The sequence below is a fragment of the Fusarium poae genome, chromosome 1 (genome assembly GCF_019609905.1).
Source record: "Fusarium poae strain DAOMC 252244 chromosome 1, whole genome shotgun sequence".
NCBI lineage: Eukaryota > Fungi > Ascomycota > Sordariomycetes > Hypocreales > Nectriaceae > Fusarium > Fusarium poae.
This window is the reverse complement of record NC_058399.1, coordinates 3,919,000-3,943,535: the sequence shown is the minus strand read 5'-3', so window position 1 is coordinate 3,943,535 and position 24,536 is coordinate 3,919,000. Positions and strand designations below refer to the sequence as shown.

The 24,536-nt window shown below is 48.8% G+C and overlaps 4 protein-coding genes across 4 annotated transcripts; 3 read left to right on the top strand and 1 right to left on the bottom strand.

The window, feature by feature from the left end:
* Positions 1-14,084: 14,084 nt before the first annotated feature.
* On the top strand, positions 14,085-15,086 carry FPOAC1_001280 (uncharacterized protein; the record flags this gene model as incomplete). Its single annotated transcript, XM_044845885.1, has 1 exon — positions 14,085-15,086. The coding sequence occupies one exon, from the start codon at positions 14,085-14,087 to the stop codon at positions 15,084-15,086; it is 1,002 nt and encodes a 333-aa protein (XP_044711801.1).
* A 1,857-nt stretch (positions 15,087-16,943) lies between these two features.
* FPOAC1_001279 (uncharacterized protein) lies at positions 16,944-17,699 on the top strand (the record flags this gene model as incomplete). Its single annotated transcript, XM_044845884.1, has 2 exons — positions 16,944-17,184; positions 17,242-17,699. The coding sequence occupies 2 exons, from the start codon at positions 16,944-16,946 to the stop codon at positions 17,697-17,699; spliced, it is 699 nt and encodes a 232-aa protein (XP_044711800.1).
* Positions 17,700-17,987: 288 nt separating this feature from the next.
* Positions 17,988-19,382, bottom strand: FPOAC1_001278 (uncharacterized protein; the record flags this gene model as incomplete). Its single annotated transcript, XM_044845883.1, has 1 exon — positions 17,988-19,382. The coding sequence occupies one exon, from the start codon at positions 19,380-19,382 to the stop codon at positions 17,988-17,990; it is 1,395 nt and encodes a 464-aa protein (XP_044711799.1).
* Positions 19,383-21,810: 2,428 nt separating this feature from the next.
* Positions 21,811-23,908, top strand: COT1 (Cobalt uptake protein cot1; the record flags this gene model as incomplete). The annotated part of the gene is made up of 4 exons (XM_044845882.1): positions 21,811-22,448; positions 22,522-23,022; positions 23,082-23,555; positions 23,608-23,908. 4 exons carry the CDS (start codon positions 21,811-21,813, stop codon positions 23,906-23,908), a joined length of 1,914 nt encoding a protein of 637 aa, XP_044711798.1.
* Positions 23,909-24,536: the final 628 nt, after the last annotated feature.

Below are 24,536 nucleotides of genomic sequence, written 5' to 3'. Positions count from 1 at the left end.
TCGTAAGTTGAACTCCGATAAGTAGATAGACGCATTAACGAGCTTTCGGTTGGCCCGGTCAGTGCTAGACGTCTCCAGAGATGTACGTTCCACAATGGGCTTTGTCGCTGAGTGATCTGTGAACACTGTGAGAGAACCTTCTGATGAACCAATGTGTGCCTTCAACCTCTTCACAGCCCACACCAGTGCTGCAACCTCAAGCTCCGTTGGGCCGTATCTTGATTCTGCGCCAGTAAGCGTCTTGCTGATAAAGCAGATAGGTAAGACCACATTCGGTGGGATCAGTGTTCCCTCTTTCCAAATATATCCGTCTTTGACATGGAACAACACGGCTCCGAAACCTCTTTGGAGGCTTCCATCCAGCTGTAGAAACAGTCGCTTTTTGGGATCAAGGTGACACAGGCCTTTACCGGAAGAAATCTCGGCTTGTACCGATTGGAACGACAGTCTCTCCTTTTCCGTTGGTTCGTAGTGAGTGGCCTTAGTGAATGCCTTGCGCCGACTGGGGTTACCGTCAACGACTTTACCCTTCTGTCTTCCGGCTGCAAGCAGAGCAACTTTTCGGCGTTGCAATGGCTCGATAAGCTGGGCATAGTAGGGTATTAGGTGACGTATATAGCCTGTGGCGCCAATATACTGCTCCAGAGCTGACAATTGGTAAGGGAAGTCAAGTTTGGCGAAGGACGCGACTCGTTCTGCTGTAGTCGAAAGGCCGAGAGAGTCGACTCGAAAGCCAAGGACTTGTGCACTTGGGTAGCCGATCCAGCTTTTCTTGGGGTTAATCGAGATGTTCTTTGCTGTAAAGGTTTTCAAGATAGTTTCCAAGTGTCGAAGATGTTCTTCTGCGGACCGCGAGAAGATAATCACATCGTCAATAAAGGCTCGACAGAAGTGACGAAAGGGGCGTAGGAGACGATCCATGTATCTCTGAGCGTAGGCTGGCGAGTTGCGGAATCCCATTGGCGCAACTGTTGAACGTTCTAAACCGCGATGGCTAGTGATCGTGAAACGATCTCTATGCTCTAGAGTAACTCCGAATTGGTGGAAGAAGGCTGAGGCGTCGACAGCGGAGATGTGGGTAGCCCCTCGCAGAGAACCGATGATGTCTTCTTGGCGAGGAAGTGGGTAGCAATCGGGCATAGTGACCTTGTTCAAGGCACGCAGATCAACCACAACACGCCCCTTGGGTTTACCATCCACTGTTCGCCAGACGACGAAGACAGGTGCTGAGAAGGGCGTAGGTTGTTTAACCCACTCCATTCTTCCTTGTCGGTGAAGGTTATCGAAGACTTCGTCGATGAAGCGTTGGTCCTTCAATCCGCACGCATATGGTCGTTGAGACACCTTGTGTTCATACCAATTCTCAATGAGAGGGACAGTCATCTCTTCATCTTTGTCTACTTTGATCAGACCGGTGTCAATCCAAACGGAGGCATAGCGGTCTACCAGAGAGGTGACGGATCCCGAAAATGCCTGATCATCAGCATAGATATGCATGCCGTTCTCCAGAGTGACCTCAGAGAGATTAGGTTGTCGTTGAACCTGAGTTTGGTATGGTACTGGAGATGGAATATCTGCAGTGTCGTCGACAGCGCTATCGACATCTGGCGGTGTTGGGGTCGCCATTTCCGATTCGGCCGCCAGAAAACATTCCATGTTTGAGACCACCTGTCTCTTTCTCTGCTTCCAATCCTTCGTAGCGTCGGCGATATCTGCCAAAATGGCCTCTCCCAAGGACGATACTGGAGGCATCATGGTCACAGGTGGAGCGGTTGATTTCACGTCAACTTCTCCAGAAGCCACAGCAGCGACATCAGGGGTCAGTTCAAAGGAGGATGACAGTGCTTGCAACGCGCCCTTGGGCTGTTGGTCGCTCTCAACGCTGGGGGTAGGTGCCGGTTCCTCGGCAGCGTTTGCCACACCGATAAACGAACTCAAGGCGACTGCTCCCAGGGCGGATTTCCATGTAGTTGAGAAGTAGACTTCCTGGTCGTCGCATTCTTCGATATTGCCGAGCTTCTGCTTGCGTTGGATTTGTACATCTGATGATGTATCGTTAACGAACACGACACCAGGTGTAGATTTCCTGTCGATCAATCCGCCGACAGTTCCAGTGGTAGTTCCAAAGAAGGCAAAGCTTCGGTCTTTAGGTAACTCCTTCCAAGCGGCCGGAATAAGCCGTGTTTCACCGGCAGGGACAGTCATCGGTCGTGCGGCTATGACTCGGCGGGAAACCTTTCGCTTGACTTGAAACACATCAAAAGGAATATAGAAGTCGGTAAGCGATTTGCACTCAAGGCGACCTTCTGTATTGAGAACGTTGATGTCGTACGGGACCCTCCAGGCGTTGCCCAACAGTGCTGCAGGGCCTGAAGGAGGCAACCCGTCCTGTACCCAGGCGCCGCAAGAGAATTCTGCGGTTCCAGCTTCAGAACCGTCTTTACGAGTGCCGTCCACGAAGAAAGAGAAGGTTGCCCATTCAGTGTGAGGTTTTCCGATAACATCGTTCACGCCTCGGATGTAGACCGGTGGCTTAGTCTCAATTGAGTGCTTGAGTGTTTCCAACCAGCGGCGGCTGACCACTGGTTTACCACATCCTGTGTCAGCGCAGACAGAGACCGTCGGGCCATTTCGGTCTGCCTTGGCGGGGAATCTAAGATGTGTATAGCTTCCATCAATAGTCCGCGGAACGGGCTTGAATAGCGACGACGTGACGGCTTCGTATCCATTCAACGGTTCAGCCCCAGCTTCGCATCCCTGGCGAAGGTGCTTATGCAGCTTGTTTCTTGAGGGGAAGTCCCTGAAGCAAGCCTGACAGCGCTTTGGTTTGGCTAGAATCTGTTCTTCCTCCTTGAGTTGTTGAGGCTTGATACATGTGTCGAGGTTTCCGTGCTCACGCAACAGGGCGCGGCTGGGAAAGCTGCGCTTACACTTGCTGCACCTGTAGCATGGTTTGGTGGTTGACGTCTCCTGTCGCGATCCATTGGGCGTAGTGTCGCCAAGTACCACGAGGTAAGCGTCTTGTGAACCGTATGAGTACGTAGAATAACGGTCAGATTCGTAGCCGTCATCTTCAGGGTCTGGACAATCCTGCTCCCATAAGCCTTGCTCATCATGACCGCGGTCATCCGGTTCAGGTTGAGGAGTCTCAATGGCTTGGTATTTCTTTTCGAAGTGAACCTTCTTCTCCTGTTGTTCTCGACGGATATAGTCGCCTTCTCTAGGAGGACGAGGCTGGCGGTCATCATCACGGGACGATGACTGTCGACGGTCCTTGTCTTGGGCCTTGTATTCATCGCGGTTGTCACCACGGTATCGATCGTTTCGGTTGCCGCGAGAGTTTGAAGAACGACCACCGTCGTAGCTTCGATACCCTCGGGAGGAGCGGTTATCGCGGGGCCGGTCGTCTCGGGGGCGGCTATCGTAGGAAGAGGGAGCATAGTCCTGGCGGTTACGGCCATTGGATGAGTTACTCCCCGAGCTACGCTTCACCACGTTGCGGATGGCGGCACGGCGATCCTCGCACTGCTTGATAAAGTCTGTCAGCTTAGTATCATCATCTGGGTGACTAAGGAAGCGCGAGATTTCTGGGTCAATAAGGTTGAACAGGGTATGGACAATAGATGTCTCTTTCTGACCGAGTTGCTTCGCAATACCGGCTTTTCGCTGGGCCCATTGGGCTAGGGTGACGCCGTTCTCGACTTGCCGCGGTGTATAGCGAGCTTGATGAAGTTCCTTGACCAGTTCAGCTTCCGTGCGTTTAAATCGTTTGGTCAGGATTTGGCAGAATTCAGTAATTGATGCGTTCAGCACTTGGTGACGGGCTGTATGGTCAAGTTCCGCCATGAGCCATGCGCTGGCATTCCCCGCGAGCATCCCGAGGTAATGGTCAGTAAGCACATAATTGCCGTATCGCTTGAAGAGCTGCACATGCTCACAGAACGTATGAACGTCAGTGTAAATGATCTTGCCTGTGCTGGTAGTCACCAATCCACGGTTATCTACATCATCAGGATGGCCTGGGTGGAAGACTCCGAGAGATTCCTTCTTGATCTTCTTGGCCGGGTCAGAGTCGGTAGTACGCGAAGTGTTGGTAACTCCAGTGGATTCACGGCGACGGCGTTCAGCCTCTTCCTTTTCTTCCTCACGTCGACGACGTTCGTCGCTCTCATGATCTGAACCTTCATCGTCAGAGATGGGAGGCTGAGGGACTTCGCCAGTCTTGGGTCGGCGGATGGTACTCAGCGGTTTAGCACTGAACTCATTAATAGGTTTGAACGAAAGTTGTCTGTTGATCGATGTTCTCCACCATTCCATTGAGGATAGATGAGACACCTTAGCACGGGGATTGTCCAGTAATTCACGAGCAAGGGGATCAGCATCCACCAGTGATGCTGTGAAACTGCGGATCTGTGTCATGACATCCAGATCCCAGATAGTTACGGTGTCTAGTACAGCAGGGGTACCATATTCTTCAATCAATCGGAGGAAGCGGATTCCCCATCTAACCACCTTGTCATGCTTTCTCAGCAATTCGATGTCGCGAGCAATCTCATTATCAGGAAGATAGAAGCTATCGCGACGTGCGGTGCTGCTGCGGGCAGGTTGCTCAGTGACGTGATCGCTGCCTTCGTCACCCGAATCGGGCTCTCCCGGTTCTTTGGCCATATTGTTGACCGGTTAGGCGGGAAGGTATATAAGGTTAGGCGAAGATGAAAGAAAGGCTATTTCGGGCCTTGGCGTGCGTTATGTGGCGTTGATAGGGGATGTAATCCTGCGGATTACGATAGAATCGATTGAAGATTGATATGATCGATTGATGAAGGGTGATATCTTGATGGAATAGAGGACCACCAAGATACTTCAGCTTGGGCTCTTTATGAGTGTTTCCGGAGGTCTTTGTATGGTTTTTTCACTGATTGGAAATCAGATAGAATGAAGATTGATATAGGCTTGATAGCCTGCAGTAAATTGAAGATAGGGATCGTGATAAACGTGTAGCTGCTACCATTTGATAACAGATCACGCCTAGGGTCAGGGTGAGTTATCGTAAGGTGCATGATTCGTATTTGGCTAAGTCAGAATCTGTGCCGTAAGGGCACAGATCTCGCTGACTCATCCGGCTAATCCGGGTAAACTACGGATCGGGCAACTGAATTACCCGGTCAATTGATATGACGATGCCTTCATGCATCATTAATAAATTTAATATTATTTAATTAATTAAAATAGCTTTTTTTAATTATTATTTAATTAAGCTAATTAGATTTATTAATTTAATTAAAAAAATTAAAAAAAAAATATTAATTAATTAATTAAAAATTAAAAAAAAAGCTTTTAAAACTCTAAATAAGGCCTTTAATAGTAATAAGTATCTATTTTATTAATAAAAAGAATTCTTAAAGGCCTTAAAAGATAGATTATATATAGCCTGGCTTAAAGATATATAATAGAAGGCTATAGTAGTAATTAAGATATCACTATAACTAAAGATAGGAATTTAAAAGGGTCAGTTAGGTGATTTTATAGGTTAATTAAAGGAAGGTTTTGTGGGTTCTTATGTAAGGTTTCGGTTACTCTGTGTGAGCAATAAACAAGTAATCGCAGGAGCTTTGCAATACGATAACTTGCATTAACTAACGTAAGTTAGCCATTGTGCCTCCTTCAGCCGCCCACGATCTACGTCTCGCTTCTTTGCCGGCCTCGGTCTCTTTTCTGTCCTGCAGCATTGCGGCTCCTTGGCACAGAAGCTGCGGGCCTAAAGAAAGAACTTAAAGAAGGGGGCTTTTTCTTTTTCTTCCGTCCCCATCCTCTCGATGCTCCATTCTGTATTCTACCTAGCCTTTCGATGTTCGATTTTGAATTTTTTTTTTATACTTTTCTCTCTCTCTTTTCTTTTACAGGGTCTATGATAGGTAGAGTCTCTCTCCGAGTTGGTGATAGAGTGGGTTTTCTCATCACCAACCACGTCTTTGGCTGTACTGTACATGCTTAGTTTTTACCCCCACCCTCGCTTGAGAGGTGCCTTTTGCTTCTTCTTGTTTCTTCATGGGCCATGTCATGGGTTTTGCGCGACTTGACTGAATGGAGAACAACGGCTTCCCCACACGGATCCAATGATGCAGTTTCGAGCGTGATTATGATGAGGTGGTGTTGTTTTGTGTCAATTAGTGTTACCAGCGAGTGGCAACTTTGAGGGATGAATTCAGCCGAGAGACAGGAAAGGATCAGGGTCTCGATCGTCGTCCCTTAGCTCAACTTGGTGAACACTTGTGACGCAGGACAGGTTCTGCCTTGAGCTGTTGATGACAGAATGGTTCTGCCTGTGTCGATCCAGGACACATCTTGTGTCATACCAAAATCAGGTATAGACATTGGAACTGACGAAGGAAACCCTGCCTAATTTTTGTGACGAACATGTTGCACTTCGGATGCATTGCAATAACTTGCCCTTGCACTCGCTGGTGGATAGCTTGACGGCTGACGTAGGTATCCTGATACTGATGTTTTCCTCGTGGAATACCATGGTATCACTATTGATCCGGTGGCAACTTTGCTGGCTATCGTGAGTGATATAAATGATATCTGCCGCCACACGTTACATATTCATGTTGATAGATGGAGATCAGACTAGTTCTTCATGTGTAGATATGGCAAAGAGGCAATAGATCGTAGTTTGCACACTTGTCTTACACCCATACAGCTACATGGTTTGATGATTACAACGACAGTCTCCGGGGAAGGGGACCGAATACGTCCGCCGTTCGTGATGTTGGCTAGATCTGTCAATGTATCACATAGTCAGATATGGACACTGCTTCCCAATGGCCATCAGGCATTGGCAAGCTCTTTCTCACGTCCATCAGTGACGTTGGGAACATCACCAGTGTGGCAGGTTGATATAGGGTAGTACCAGTCACAAGAGGTGCCAGGGTATACATGGGCATCCAACCCTCCCACGCTGCTGGTAAATAACATGGCAACACCTTCCAACGACCTATGGTCTTGAAGGTATGTCTCATTGACATGCAGCTCACACCGCTACACTCAGAGTCATGCCTCTTACAGCTGGAGGTTGGGGAACTTGCTGCTGCGACAGCCGCGTTGATTATATTCACAGAAGTTGAGGCCAGCTGACACGCCAGTGCACCCGCCCTATGCATGAAGAGAGCGGACGAGCTCGAAAGAAACACGGCTCAGGAGTCAATGGTCTTTCAAGCAGTCATGCATGCTCATGCATATTCACTCGACCTAAGTTATATTCGGACGTCAAGGTTGAGACACACAGAGACTCGTTCGAGATCCGTCCCTATGTGGGAACACTAAAACAACACAAGTCCTGCACAACACACACTGCGTAATACTCAAAGGCCAAAGCGCTTCGAGGATGAGGGGCATTTTCCGGCATGGCCCATCAGCAAGGCCGTCGTCCCTAGGGCAGACCGAAAAGTACATAGTTCGCGCGGCAATGAGAAACAAAGGCAGCCGTCACGCGAGAGAACATGGTGTTTGTTGCGGTCAAAGGGCGCCAATGGCGATCCAATCCACTGGTCCATGCCCTAGTTAAGCGGTAGGGCCAAGCTAGATGAAGCTGGTGCCGAAGTGAACGATCGAGGTTTGATATTCTGTCAGATTAGTAACACCGTATGTTTTTTTTTTCGGTATTGCGGTGTGATATAACACCTCGTGCGTGTTCATGATAATCATCCAGCCAAATTGTGATATTATCTGGCTGGGAGATATCATATACTTCCCTGTTTAACAACAGATCTCAAGATGGTCAAACGACCCTGAGAAATCTAGAATCTCCAATCCATTCAAGATTCAAGGTGTCATACCACATTAGGACTAGAGTCAAATACTCTACAGCTCGCAAGGGGCCGTACCCATCACGATTAGCTCCGAGCGCCGAGTGGATGTGTGGACGTTGATCAAGCGGCTGCGTTGGTCCCTACTCAACGTGTTCCACAATGTGACCCTGGGCAGTGTCGGGAATCGCTCTAGAGGTAAAAGTAGAGCAGAATCCATCGACATGATTCTGATAATGTCACATCAAACGGTTCGGGACATCGTGTCCTACTTTCCCCTCCTTGTTGGCACTAGATCAGCAAAGACCCAATGCAAAACCGAGCACAAGTACGCTTTGAAGACCCTGAAATGAAGGGTCTGATAGTTTGTGAACCGGGACATGGTGACAAGCAAACGACCCAAAACTGTTACACCTCGTCCCTAGGTCGTCGATATTGCATGACTGATAAATCGGATATCATATTCATCTATCAGTGATGGAATAATAGCTGATAATCAGACAAAAAAGTCATTTTTCCAACAAGAAACCCGATAGCAGACATAAAATTTGACTAAAATCTTCAGTTTGCTTGGCAACAGCTGTAACGGGGACTCTGATAAAAATCGGCATTGGTCCATTGTTCAATATCGAGTTTGCTAACCACATGAACCCGAATTTTTGGAAAGCACCATTCTTCTTCAGAACACATGTTTCGTCTCATTATTTCAAGCCACGAGGCTCGCATGGCAACCTGGCCAAGGCGAAAGATGGCTCAAACTGACTGACCAGCTAGTTAATTTCCTGGGGGAACGGCGCTACGTATTGGCTCGTCTGCGTTACAGCAATTGTTGTCCTGGCCAGTGGGCCCAATCTCCCAGAGCAGGGCTTGGGAGGCTCAGGTCGTGGTATTGGCCGAGGACAACAGCGGTGAACAGCACGTACGTCTCTATTCACCATGCACCCACTTTAGTGCAGCTGTTGAACAAGTTGACGATGTGCTGGTAGGCTAGACAGCCAAGACGGCGTGGCAGAAAGGGGTTTGTGGCCTAGATGCGTGCACCGCGCTTGATTGACGGCGTTAGTGGTGGATCTGAGGCATTTCCCTCCACATTCATACTGCAAAGTCCATTCGGCCCAAACGACACTCGATACATTTTGAAGTCCTATCAACGCTGAAGGTTTGGAGTTGCAAGTGAATGCCGTTATAAAATGTTGTGCTGTACACGTGGAGGCAAATACCTAGCATCCTCATTCATACGGGTGATTCGCCAACAAGTAGCAACTGTTTGCTCTCGAGTCGAAGCGTTGATTTGAGTAATATCTGGAGATTTGTGACCCTCCAAAAGTCGAAATTTGGTCAAGGTCGATCAGGAGATAGATCGAATGCTGGTCAACGCTCCCAGTGATTTTATTTGAGTATGACCAGCATGGCACTACACCTAAACCCGTTACACGATAGCTTGGACTTGGAGCTTTCGACATCGGCTACGCTCAAAAGGCTGATGGGGTCAGTCAAAGTAAGAAGAAAAATAGAGAGGGAAAAAAGAAGGCTTGGCCCACTGACTTGCTGGGCAGCTCCTGACTTGCATGCTGGTGACTCCGAGAACAGTGAGCTCTTGTGATCGGCGACGAAGGGAATCCCTGCATGTAGCGGTATTTTCGTACCTGGGCTCTGGACCATTGGAGTTTGCAAGTTGAACCAAATGGTTTCTGGAAGCACACCTCAACAGGGAGGGAGAGAGGGAGAGAGAATGTGGGCCATCCTGAACTTGCTACATGAGTCGACCAACCAAATATCAAGTATAGACAACCTGAATATGTTAACAATCACACTCAAGCATGATTGAGAGCATACAATGGAGTAAGACGTTTCATGCTCTGCCGCTATGTTTTTGTTGATTATTTATTGTTTTTGTTATTGTTGTTGTTGTTATTGCTTCTGCTGATCCATAATCTCATCTCGTTGCATTTTAATTTGAACAAAGTAATAAAACATGGGATCCGAAGCGTCTCATAATAAGTACTGGGTAAGGTACGGCAAATGCAATGCGTGGGTAATGCGGATGGTAACTACTGCGCCTTGTGGAAAGTGAAGCAAACATGTATCGCCCCAATGTTAGACCGTGTGTGAGCAAAGTCAGAGAGCGCCAAATTTGGATTTGATCGGCACGAAAAAGGGATTGAAACTGGTGATGACGATGGACGGCAATGGCTCCCTTCCACCTCGACGAATAAGGGAAAGCACATGCAAGATCAGTCAGTGGCCGCGCAGAAATTTCTGGCGCGTCTTTCCTGCTGCAAGTGCAAGTGACGATTTAAGCCACAAGCATAATAAGCAGCAGGAGCTAGAGAAGGACACGGGAGGAGCACATGAGAATGGAAAGTGAAAGTGCAAGGCTGGCAGCAACTTCCATGCTAGTGACGTCTCTAATGGGACCAATGCAATGCAATCCAACCACCCCAAGCGTGGCAAGTGCACCTCGACGAGCATGAGACTAACTCCTACAGTAACCAGTTGCCTGCGACCTTGGCTTTTTTCTCTCATGTTTGATGGTTAAAATGCGGCAACAATAATTGGCCTGGCGGTGCAGCAGAATTACTGAGGCAATATTGGCTTAGGTGTCTGGCAAAAACGGTCTTTAGGCTTCTGGTACTCTCAAAGCCCCCAAGCCATAAGAAAAAAGACAATCACAAGACAAGGAACCTAGTATAGGAACCTAGCCCCTGGAACTAATTTTAACATGAGGAATTGATAAAGGAGAAAAACAGCAGCTTACACCATTTGTTGTAGGCTATCTTTGGATACTCTCCAGAACAGCCTAAGCCGATAGCCCAACAAATGTTTTTCCTCTTCCCATCAATCGATGTCAGTGTCAAAAAAAGACCCATCAAACCGTCACAGCAATAGTGGAGGACCTCGCCTCTCTCCGAGAGATGGCCCCCCGATGGCTCGGATCAGGTGAGGGCTTACTTTTACAGTACGAGTCGCCATACCAGAAATAGCGTCCACTGCCGCCTCGGAGTCCACACCAGTAGCAGGAAGGGGATGGTGCTGGCCAGGGGTGCAGTCAAAACAAAAAAAAAAGAGAGAGAGAGAGAGAGAGAGAGAGAGAAAAGAAGGGAAAAAACCACAGGGAAACTTTCAACGAAACCAAATAGTGTGTGTACCCTGTACAAGACATTAATTGAAGACTAATGAGGAGGAGCCTTAACATTAACCATGAAGACCTTTACATGGATTCGAAATCAGAATAGATTTTGTAGAGACATGTTGACTCTGATATTATTCCATGTAATTGAAGAGTATTGTACTGGTAATTGTTCTCTACTTCGTTATTGACGGCATGCTTGGACTGCAGTATAGATGATTGTGCACATTCTTATGACTTTCCCGTACTTACCATATGTCATGTACCTGAACAGGCCCGAAACGCATCACGATATTGCAAGTGGCAGAGATCGTTCGTCTGCGAGATGTAACTATGTACTCTCGTCATCATGGCAAGATGCAGTCGATGGGCAGCGAACATCCCATCCAAATCAGGGCACCCAGATCCTAATGTCGGTCTTCTCATTCTCTTCATCGAACCGCGTGAAAGATCCCTGGACCAGTCAATGAACCGACATTGGCTGACAAGGCCCTGTGGACCACTCTTGTTTGAAGCAACGCTAGGACGACCAAGTCGAACAAGTCAAGGAGGCGTGGAGCCACTGAGACAGATGACTATAATCTACCTTGGTGCATGTACCTGGTGCCTCTAAGAGACGATGAACCCTTCTTGCACCGAAGGCTCCGAATTTCCGGCCTAATAAGTTCCATTCTTCAACATTCAACATACACATATGTATACTATACATGTAGGAGAAACTGCCTTTTGCCACTGCTTGTCTTTTGTCTCTGGGCAATTGCTGGGAGGGTTACTTTTAAGCGTTGGCAAGCTTTTGTATTTGAGTATTAACTCACTGGCTGATTCGATGGGTAGAATCAATGACTGACTGGCTTTGATGGAGGCGGGTAATACATCTCAGTTGCTGTAATGTACGCGGCTAGGTAAAGGTAGGTGAAGCAGGTTGACGCACGACCACGGTGGAAGTGGTGGTAATGACCTGGGGGCAGCGAGGCAGACAAGTGCTCTGATTGATCAGTCTGAACTTTGATCAAAGAAGAAGCTCCACCCATGGTTCTGCTGGGTTTCTCACACATCCCTTCCACCCATGTCCCTGTCCCGTCTCCGTTCAAGGATGGTTCCACTCTAGTCTTCTCTTGACTGGGGCTCTCTTGGATCTCTAACCGTCATTCGCTACTTGTGGTCAACCTGTCGATACAGACTTTTTCCTTATGTATTTTTAATATGTTCTAGTCTTCTAAAGGAATATGTAGTATATACACACTTGTAGTAGGGGCTTGATCTAGAGACCCACGTCAAAACGACAGGAAACCGCACTTGCTGAAGAGATTGTCTTGGATCTTTTCAACATTTGACAATCGTGAATTGAGCTTCCGCCAACAAGAGTTTATTCGTTGATGACTCGACGCACCCCAGTTTATTTCCTGCTGTTCCACGCCCGCCGCCGTCACTTGTCGCTCCGTGCGTGGTGAGGTGAGGTGCATCGCCCGGGGGCTGCTGTAGGCTAAGTCCATAGAGTAGGGTAGGGTAGGGTACCTACGGTCGGGGGTCCCAGGGACCCATCCACCCATTTCGAGTCCACTCAAATGACTCCTCATCAAGGAAGAAAAAACTGGCTGGATGGGATTGGATTGGACTGGGGCCTGGGGGACCTGGCAACTGTCGGGCACTACTACGCTGCACGTTGACGCTGGGCTTGGCTACGTACCGCAGCCGTTACTACTACGACCATTTTAGGTGACAGACCAAAGAACCTCGGCGTACTCGTACTCCCGTCTTTACTGATGCTGGTGCGTAGCGTACCAAGGTACATTACACGCAGGCACACGCAGGCAGGCACGGTCGGTACTGTACAGCCTAAGAGACGTACCTTACTCCAGGCCACTTCCATTAATTCACGCTCGCTGTAACAGTGGAGGAACGAACACCCGACCCAACTGACCAGGACCTGAAGTCCGCCACGCCCACCTCCACACTAACCTGCCCGCACACTCGCTGCACACTCTCTCTACGCGCATTGGACCAGACCAGTCCAGCACCGCATCATCCCCCATCCCCATCCCCATCTCTCCATCTTGCCATCCAATCCATCCAACCTTTCTTAGCCCTGGGCTGTCGGGGCTCTTGCTTCTTCTTTCATCCACTTCCACCCTCATCATTTCTTTTTCTTCCTCTTCCTTCACCCTCCTCACCTCACCTCTCTACTTCTCTACCTCTTCTTCCTCCTCCACGATAGAAACCGAACTCTCCCAATACCTAGACAATTATCAGTCAGCAGGCCTTCATTTGGTTTGTCGACTCTAGGGTTCCGGTACTTTTCTCGCGCGAGTTTCTCTGCCCTGTCCGTGTCTGCCCAGACTCGAGCTGCATTCTCCGAACGTTCTTGAACCATCAACATCAGCAACCTTTGGGCTTGTGGTTTTTAGGGTTCTCTTCCTCATCCTTTACACTTTCCTTACTCCCCAGACATCTGTCTTCTCTCTTTGGTGAGTCTCACTTCATTCTTGGTTTCGTCTCGATCTATCGACAATTGTGGTCTTGTTCTGTTCAATCGATCAACAAAACTCGCGTACATATCCTCGGCTTCTCTTCTGTTCGCTCCTGCTTGTTCATCGTTTTGCATTTTCCCTACCGCCGACTCTCACACAATCCTACCAACGAGCACCGCGACATTGGCTTCGATCTCGATTCCGACGATTACAGACAACACAACCTGACCACACCTCGACGATCATCATGACAAAGCTGGCCAAGACCTCCAACTAACTTTCAGACCTAGACTGCTTGGATTTGAGACTCACTGGGTTTCTGATACACCATCGGCATTGTTTTACAACCGCTCACAACAAAAGCAATTCTTTTCCCTGGTCCTAATCGGTAGACCACTTGCGAGCCATATCGAATCACAACGATTCGTCTATATACGTTTTCCCCGTACCTTGACGTTACAACCCACGGTCCAAGGTGCTTCAGTAAATGGCCCGAAGCGCCTACTGAACTTCTGTCGATATATCATCGACCCAGCCTCGAATCACTTTTGCGTTCACGCCCCCAGGACCGTCTTAACTGTGGTATAAACCCACGGTTTCGCTTTACGGCCCTAAGTTTCGCTCCATCCGACAAAGGTCGCGTTCGATCTTCGTCGGTCCCATCTCCAATCTTTCATCATGCCCGGAGGCGTGTGTGCCGTCCTCGACTATGAGGTCGACATGATGTCCGAGTACGTTGCCGAGATGGCCACCCGTGTCGTCACACCTGAGGCTGCTGTGACTTCGCCATTCCGCAAGTTCGTGTCTCAGATCCTCACCTCGACACGACTGCCCAGCACCACCATCCTCCTTGGAATGAACTATCTCGCCAAGAGGATTAACACCTTGAAGGGACAGGGTCCTTACAAAGCTTCTGAGGGACAGGTCTGGCGTTACCTGACCGTTTCCTTGCTTCTGGGAAGCAAGTTCCTCGATGACAACACCTTTCAGAACCGCTCTTGGTCTGAGGTGAGTGGCATCGCCGTCTCTGAGCTGAACTCGCTTGAGTTTGAGTGGGTCGAGTCCATGGGCTGGCGCCTCTATGTCAACCTTGATATGAGCAAGGATTACCAGGCTTGGCTTGAGAACTGGCGTGAGTGGCAGGACATGAAGAAGCGACAAGTCGCTCAAGCCAGCCGCGAGAGGCTCGCATCTGTTATTCCTGCCATCGATACCGACGTTGCCAGGTACTCTGGTCACCGCCAATCTCCTCAATCGCGTTACCTCCAGGAACAGGTTGCCGAATACGAGCGCTACCAGGCTATGAAGTCCCAGCAACAGAGCTACCGCCCACGCGAGTCTGGCTGGGGTCACACTTCTTGGGGAGCTCCCCTCACTCCCCCCGATTCTGGCTATGGTACTCCAGACTACGCTATGTCTGCTACGTCGAGCAATGACCGCTACAACGAATGGTTTTCCCAAGCCGCCGCACAATACGCCAACCGATACCCTCAGCCTCCTGCTCACAGCACCTTCTACCCCAACTCGCGCCATAACTCCTATGGTGGACACTACCACTACTCACAAAACATGTGGGAGCATGGTCTTGCCGAGTGCAGTTGTACTGGCTGTGTTGATCCTATGAAGCAGCAGGTCCCCTACTTCGCGTCTCACGGCTACAGCCAACCCGTCATGGGTTAAAGTCTTACCAAAACGATGCTTCATTTAATGCCTCCGATCGAGGGCGGTTCGATCTTGGAAAGAAGAAAAAAGTTTTTTTTTAAAAGGGTTCATTTCACGGCCACGATTTTCCTTATTATACGCATCCCGAGAACGATAAATTCGCATTCAGATACCCCAGGCACGACAAAATTGTTCCCAAGATGACCTTTTCGGCGGATCATTCTCAGGATTTCTACTACAGCCATGAATGGATGATGAGACCCGATCAGCCTTTGATACGCTCTTCACGAGTAAACAAGGCTTGTTTTTAACTGGTCATGTCCGGACACTATGGCATTCTCCTTATTATTTTCTTTTTGTTTATACGTTCTGTAATGGTCACACTCGGCGTTCGGCTTTGTCATTTTACACTACACGGTTACGGTTCGATAGACTTGCAGTTTACAGTTTCCATCGGCACTCGCGCCCAGCAGCATTCACCAATTTTGCCACGTCACAGTTCAAAACCTGCCACTCTTCTGCGTGGTACTGGCTTCGATTCCGATGCCGACGGCAAAACGACGAGAACTTCAGCGCAACACATCCTACTATAGATGGCGATTCGGTAGCGTTGCATTCCTACCACTCGCTTGGACACTACGTTCTGTGGTAAACACAGGATGTCACAAACGGTCACAATCTACTTTGACCATTTCTTCCTCATGTTTCCATGTCTATGCGCAGATCAATGCAAGTTGACTCGAAGCAAATATGATTCGTTACTGCTCGATGAGCTTAGCGGCATAGACTTTTTGAGGATGGTATATACATTCTACTTTTTTTTTTCTTCACTTTTTTTTTTCGTTTGTTATTGCAAGTGGCAGATATGGATTTGACCACAGGGAAACGGGCTTACATGACGGGGTTTATTATGCATTGCAACCAGCGGGTAAAACAAGGGATTTGGATTGGTCGGCTGATCATCGGTTTGATATTTTATTCTTGTTTCTTCCATTTCTAAATTTCCCGGTATGTCGGTACTGACATGGATTTGTCAATGTCAATGTGCCTACCACCATAGGAACGGGGTGTTCGCTCTTGACTTTTGCTTTGCACAGGGTTCGGTGTCAGGCACTGTGGCAGATTCACTTCAACGTGATGTTGATGCAGCTGCTTTTTGTCGCGTCGGCTTAATGAAATCATTACAACGCCGAGTTTGTTTTTGCTATCACATCTTTCCTTTTTCACGACTTGAGACGATTCTCACGGAACATTCGAACAACATTCAAGGGCACAGAACGATGCAGTCTACAAACATGAGCTGCTTTGAATCTTGATATAACGATTCAACAACCCCGATGTATTTTTCAGCTCTTGAAAGCTGTTTTTAGGTAGCTGTTTTTTGTGTACATTTGTGCGCAAATAAAAAAAGGTGTTAGAAGCATTTTTCATTGCTCTTTTGTGTATGCAAAGGGTTGGACAATACGATTTGCATGAAGGTGGATTTGTAACATAGGTAGCTGAGGTAGGTGTCTAAGTAGAACACGAGCTGAAAAGGTATCGCATCCGGTTGTCTTCTCTATCTTCTTCTGCAAGAAGTGTCTTGCTTACAGTTTTACTCAAACAATAAGAATAACATTGCAAACACATATATATTACTTTGTGCCTTCATGGTGATGATTTGTTAGTTGGTGTCGTTTTTCACATATTTACTTGACCTGCGGGCGGTAGATTATCGGATATGCTGTTGGTAATGTGAGGGCAGTGCCTGAGTTTGACCAACATTGACCTTTGTTCCCTTCTTACATCGATCTCGGCACCTTGGTCGTGACCCTACTCATACCCGCACCTTCTGACTGTGCCTGTGACGCCACGACTCATCCCTTCCATGAAACCATGTCCAACCGCTTTGTGTCTGCAGGCAAAATTGGCTCGTCAGGCGAAATATCTACAGAGACGAAGGGTACAGAATCAAGCGCAACCCAGCAGCCTCTCCACAGCTCTACAAAATTGAAAGAATGGGAAGCTGTTCAGGAACAACTGGAATCTGAAAGAAAAAGACGTGAAGAGCAGCGCATCAAGTTGGCCACAGGAGAGGGCGAAAAGAGCTTATACGACGTACTCCAAGCAAACAAAGGTCAATTTTCCCCTCCAAGACATAGTAGCATACTTGGCAATTAACACAAAATGACAGCGGCGAAGCAAGCAGAGTTTGAAGAACAAAGCAAACTACGTAACCAGTTCCGCGCGCTGGACGATGATGAGATAGAGTTCCTGGACGAGGTACGCGCAAAGAAGCGCGCCGAGGAGGAACGCGTGAAGCGGGAGACAGAGGAGGGTCTAAAAGCATTTCGCGAGCGGCAAAAGGGCGATACCGTTCACGATGGGTCTGCTGATGCTCAAGAAGGGGGCCAATCGTGGGAGATTGGCCGGAAGCGGAAGCGCAATAAGGAGAAGGAAGTCAAGGGTTTAAGGCGCAAGGTCAGCGCTGTAGAGGAAACTGACAAGGAAGATTTGGAGCCAGCAGAAACTACGGCACAGGGCGGTAAAAAGGAGGTGAAGCCCAAAGCTGCAACTCAAACTGCCTCGAAGCCGCCTGAAAAGAAGGGGCTGGGATTAGTGAGTTATGGGAGTGACTCCGATGATGACTGAACATGCCGCAGTTTATTAAACATCGACACATATAAACAGTAAGAGTCGGCACATTGGGATTGTTGACACTGTAGATGATCATGAACAAACACCGCCCTACGCTCTTATCAAAGACGCAAAACGGATTCTAGCTTCGCCTACTAAGGTATAATATAGATACGTACATGTATGTAGTCCCTTGATCATAAGATGCTCCTCTTGATAGTGATTGGAATAATAGTACAGAAAAAACTACACAGCGGTTTGACTAAACCGCGCTCCTTTTCATATCTCATAGATACGCCTTTTTTACTCATCGCTGTCCACGTTGCCAACATTAGGCCGCATGGGTTTGGCGGTCACTGATTCGACGGTCCAGTTCCACAGGCTGCGGAAGCTCCCCTTGATCCAACCCTCAACCTCGGCCTCAGAAACCTTTACTTGGGCGGCGCGAGCTTCGACCTCAGGAGTCATCTCAAAACGTCGCATGCGCTGCGCCAGACGAGGGTCAATGACAATTGGCGCAGGCCAGATCTTCTCCTTGGGAGGCTGAGCAGGAGTGGTCGCAGCGTTATCGTCGTCCGTCTTGACGGGCTCCTCAGTCTTCCACACTGACTTGACCCAGTCATTCTCCTCGTGCTTGAGGACGAGCTGTTGCTCGTATTGACCGTCGGCCTCGCGCCATTCGCGAGAGGAGGCGGCGAAGCACACAGCGGCGACCTCGCGGCCAATCTCGTCGGCGAGCTTGCGGCGATTGAAGAAGCGGTTCAGACGAACAAAAGTGTGACGGAAGCCGAGGCGATGGGGGAGAGGAATGGGGTTTGAGGGGGAGAATTCGGCGGGGATCTGGGCAGGGAGACTGGCGAGAGGGTAGTCGGCGGTGGTATTGTAAGGAACTGGTTGGGGCGGTCGCTCGGGCTTCTTCTCTTCGTCTTTCTTCTCCTCCTCCTTGGACTCCCCCTTCTTCTCCTCAGCCTGTTCACCCCCAACCTTGGGGTTGTCGACAGCTGTCTCAATAGCAGCAGGTTTCGTTTCTGTCTCGGGCTTCACAGGAGCATCAAGTGGACCGAGCCAGCCTTCGTGCAAACCTCTCATATACTCCTTCCATGTGTGCAAGCCGAAGACGATGTCGCCCTGGACGCCCTCATATTCTGGTATGTTGTTCTTCTTTCTCAAAGCCGCTGTTATGGCCTCGTCTGTTTGTAGATCCTCCTCGGTTGGTCGCTCATGCTGTCTTCTTTGCCGACGAATCTTTTCTGCCACAGCGGCTCTCACGTCGCCCTGCTGCCTTCCCTGGACGAACTCCCAGTCGAGACCAGAGGCGGCCAAAACCGGCTTCGCATACTCGATAAAATGGTCCTGCGCAACACGCAGACCGTCTCCAGGGGGTGATTCGAGGTAGATTGTCAGCTTGCGAGGAAGATGGCTTGCTGAGGGGATTAAGTCGGTTGCAAGAGGAGCGACGACATGTTTCCACTTGGCTGTGGCCCTCTTCTTCTCGCGCTTGTCGTAGATAATAGCCGCTGATATGGAACCAGTGATGGCCCAAAATATGAGCCAGTTTCGTGACGGGAGTTTTCGAGGGAGATTTGGCAGGCCCATCATTCGAAGAGCTGGATTCTGTTGCGGTTTAGGGCTGGGGGCCTTGTATGTTGCGCCGGTGCTAGCAGCAGGTTGCTGCGCCGGAGGATTAGGGTCGGCCATTGTTTGAGGGTATTACGGCAACCTTGACTGGGAAGGTCGATCGTCGAGGTCTTCAAACCGTTTGAACCGCGGGGCAGCGAGCGTCGAGATATCGGCTTCACCATTTAGTTCGGACCGCTGGAGAGAAAAAAACGGCGATAAGCAGCTCCGATAAGGCCCGGCGGTCGGGATGGAAATACTGTGGCTCCGGGGTGTTGACATAATGGACGAAGGACAGTCAATGACTGGGTAGGAGTCTGGTGATTCTGTGTTTCTTTGATACCAGACAGCGTATCTGATAGAATAAAATTCAGTTTCTAGTTTGTTCAGAATTGCTAGGTCGTATATAGTATCTTAGTAGGCACTACTCACTACCAAATGTTTCCTTCTGTACACCTAGTACGTATTCTAAAAACATACTAGACAGATGGTTTTGAACATAGGTACCTAGGTTAGTAGGCAGGGCGCTTCAATTGCTCTCGACAATAACTGTCTAACGCTTGACGAAATACGTATACTGGTGCCAGGCTTGAAAGCCAATTTGAATTGAGCATGTGACCATTGACTGAATTGGTTTGGACCAAGCTGGTATCAGCAGTTCTCCCAATTTTGACGTGTTCAAGGATCCCCGGCAAATTGCCATGTGGGAAGCGCAAGCGACAGTTGGGTGTTACAGAAGCCGAGCCGAGCATGGTAAAGCTTCATCTGTACTTGATTTAGGGTTGTATTGATAGAGCAAAAATGCTATCCGAAATGATTCAAGTGATTGGATATCTCAGGAAACAGATGACAATATTGTCAGAGTTCATCTGCCTATGACAACATGGTATCATATAATCTGAAAATCATTTGATAGGTGCCTGTCTAAGGGTTAGAAATGTGGAGGATGCTGCGACATACAAGTGACAGGTTCACCTGAGGCTCAGGAATAATATAGTACTATGTAATAGCAGAAGCGTGCATATCCGACCGTACAGCAACAAATCCGACATCAATCTGGGGAAACACAGCGGACAGGGATTCGGCCCCTGAGGGATCTCCAGTACAGCAAAGCAAGGACAAGCCTAGAAGCAAGTCTGTAGACGCGCTACAAAGTATGTATAAGAACCGAGGACAGAGATTAGGACTAGAGAGAAACCGGAAGATGGTCAATTTACGATCGATTCATCACCAGCACCGCTTGCCAGTGCTGAACTAGCTTGGGGCGAAGACATAGATTATCTAGATACTATGTAGTAGGTTAGGTATTAGTAGTCAGGAGTTCCATATCAGCCTTTTGACCACTACCTCTTGAGGTTGTTGTAAATATATACCTAGTAGGTAATCTTTTAGAATTGAGAGTTAAATATCAAGGATTCAGATTTCACTTTAATTAATGAGAGCACCACTATAAATGGATTTTACCTCAAACAGACCAAAACCCAGCAGTCCCAGAATAACAAAATGACGACGGCAACCTGTCCGTGAACCTAGGTATCTCGTTCTCATTTAGATTGTATTATTGCCTACCAGGTGGGTTTTATTAAAGTAGCTCGCCGCAGCATTGCTAACATTGGTAGACAGAAAAGTTAATATTGTAGCTTTATTTGGGATACAATGAATAAGTCTAAAGTGATGCAGAATAACACTGACTGACTTATGAATTCAGTAACTAAGTATCCTAATAAAAACTGCTATATCGTGATGGCCAGGTGGTATGGAGGCTTCCATGCCTAACCTACTACTAATGGACCAGACCGCCCGGGCGAGTTTAGTCCCTCAGAATGCCTCCCCTCAGCTGGCTACCACGCTGCCAACTGTCAACCCCAGCCGGGCCAAAACCAATGGAAACGTTTCATGCTTTGAGCTTTTGCCTACCAAAACACGGGCGATAATTAAATCCCTGCGAGTTCGACCCGACTCAGTACTGTGCAGTGCAGAAATAGTACTGGCCAAGTACCTAGATCAGAGGCATGTATTGCTAACTTGGGCTAGGTGCAGTACCTCCAGTCTACTGATACATGCACCTACATAAACATTTCCCTACATCTTCACCTTTTCCCCAGCCAAGTTGTTATGCTCGTCTAATCCGAGACCATTTACCGTACGTTAGTCTCTAGCTGGAGTACAGGCCCAAGTTCTCTTTGTACTCCGCTAGAAGTGGTTCTGGTACTACCCAACCCAGGTTGTTCTTCTACCTTACCTCGTCTTGAGGTGGTTGTACTTGCCTTCCTTAGCACAGCACAACAGCTCTAGGAGGTACTTGCCAATTAACCTGGCTAGTCCAGTCCCGCGCGCCGCCCCTCGCCCTCCCCTCCACAAGCCCCTGGACTGGACCCTCCCCTGAAACTTGTCCGCCATCTCGACTCCCGCCTGGCAGTCTTGGTCCGATTCTTTTCACCTTTACTTTCGTTATTCGCAGACGGTATCACGGCGGAACGAGGCGATAGAGACGCTTCAACTAGTCAAGATGGATCCTAACAACAGTAACAATCGCCTCTATCTCAACTTTGGCAATGGAAACGATCGTTTGACCGCCTCGGATAGGACCGCCTATCCCACTACGCCTTCGACCTTTCCCCAGCCCGTTTTCCCTTCAACATCTGGCCAACAGCCTGGTGGATTGCAGCCTCAACAGCAACAGCAGCAGTTTGCCGGCGGTTATGCGCCCCAGGGTTATTTCAACCAGAACCAATATGCCCAGTATGGTGGCCAGCAGCAGCAGCAGAATGATTATCAGCAGGGCGCCGGGTATCAACAACGATCCAACACGCCGGGCACCAACGATCCCAACACCGGTCTTGCCCATCAGTTTTCCCACCAGAATCTTGGTGGCGCTGCTCGAGGGCAGGCTTACGCCCGAGGTCCTTCGTCGGGTCAGCGTCCCCGAACTGCTGGCAGTTCAGGACAGCAGCCTGGCTACAACTACATGAACGCCCCTCCCATGCCTACCCAATCCTCTGCCCCCGGTGAGGAATTCCAACGAGCACCGGAGCGAAATCCCGATAGATATGGCACCAACGCCAACAGCAACCAGAAGAAGTGCTCCCAGCTTGCTGCCGACTTTTTCAAGGACAGCGTCAAGAGAGCACGCGAGCGCAACCAAAGGTACGGAACAGTAACACAACACCTGCCACCGCCGCTTTTAAGTATATGTAGCTAACTCGCGACAAACCAACAGACAGAGCGAACTGGAGCAGAAGCTTCAGGATCCTACCCAGGGCGCGGCCAGACGCGAGCAGCTCTGGTCCACCGCTGGCAGGAAAGAAGGCCAGTACCTACGTTTCTTGCGTACCAAGGACAAGCCTGAGAACTACAATACCGTCAAGATCATCGGAAAGGGTGCATTCGGAGAGGTCAAACTTGTGCAAAAGAAGGGAGATGGCAAGGTTTATGCCATGAAGTCGCTCATCAAGACCGAAATGTTCAAGAAGGATCAGCTTGCCCACGTTCGATCAGAACGAGACATTCTCGCCGAGTCAGACAGTCCGTGGGTTGTCAAGCTATACACCACCTTCCAGGACTCGTACTTCCTATACATGCTAATGGAGTTCTTGCCTGGTGGAGATCTCATGACGATGCTGATCAAGTACGAAATCTTCTCTGAAGATATTACTCGCTTCTACATTGCGGAGATTGTTCTTGCCATCGAAGCTGTGCACAAGCTGGGCTTCATCCATCGGTATGCACCACATTGTGTCACCCTCTGTACTCCCTGAAACCTGTCTAACCCTGAAACAGTGACATCAAGCCCGATAACATTCTTCTTGACCGAGGCGGTCACGTCAAGCTTACCGATTTCGGACTGTCAACAGGTTTCCACAGACTTCATGACAACAACTATTACCAGCAGCTCCTGCAAGGAAGGTCTAACAAGCCACGCGACCGTAACTCTGTTGCCATTGATCAGATTAACCTTACGGTCAGCAACCGATCTCAGATCAACGACTGGCGACGATCCCGAAGACTGATGGCTTACTCAACTGTTGGAACCCCTGACTACATCGCCCCTGAGATTTTCACCGGACACGGCTACACCTTTGACTGCGATTGGTGGTCACTGGGCACTATCATGTTCGAGTGTCTGGTTGGCTGGCCTCCATTCTGTGCCGAGGATAGCCATGACACCTACCGCAAGATCGTGAACTGGAGACAGACGCTCTACTTCCCTGACGATATAACACTCGGCACTGATGCGGAGCACCTGATCCGAAGGTAAGACACCTGTTGTACCGATATGAATGACGCAGTTGCTAACATCAATCAGCATGGTCTGTAACACAGAGAACCGTCTTGGTCGTGGTGGCGCGCATGAAATTAAGAGCCACGCTTTCTTCCGTGGCGTCGAGTTTGACAGCCTGCGCCGTATTCGCGCACCTTTCGAGCCTCGCCTCACTTCCAACATTGACACTACCTACTTCCCTACCGACGAGATTGACCAGACCGATAACGCTACTGTCCTGAAGGCTCAGGCCATCCAGTCAGGCCGACAGGTCGAGGAGTCCCCCGAGATGAGCTTGCCCTTCATTGGTTACACATTCAAGCGGTTTGATAACAACTTCCGGTAAATGGAAAGACACCCGGGCTGCGAAACATCTTCATCCGCGAAATAGACTTGCTTGTGCGGACAGGCTTCCTTTGGCTACCACTGGAATAGAGGTGGTGAATTACACGATCATAAATATGTCGGCGATCGAGCAGCTGTTTGTAGCATGACGAGACCAAGCGACTCTTGTATAGCAAAGCCTGGTCTTTGTCTGATCTTTCCGCTGTTTTGACACATTTTTTGATGCTACTACGATTGTAGGACAAGTCAGGAAGGAACGCAAGCAAACGGAGGATTAAGATGGTTACGGCATGTGATTTGCATTATAGGGGAATGTAAAAAAACATGAGATTTCAGTCATTGCCATACAAAGTCAATAATAATCAACAGAACCAAAAGTGGTGTTTGAGCAATATGTGTTTGTAGATGACGAGTGTGCCCATCGACGAGTGACACTTCCTGCAAGGATATTTTTTTTTCTTTCAAATCGATGGCCTGTTGTTAGGTTTCGAGTAGTGAACTTTACTTCTACAGCCTTAACGATCCAATCTGAACAGCATTCGCCAGTACTCTACATCTTATATTTGATGACCGAACACGAGGTCATTGAAAATCCCTGAACGCCGTACCGTGACCAGAAACCCCCTTGT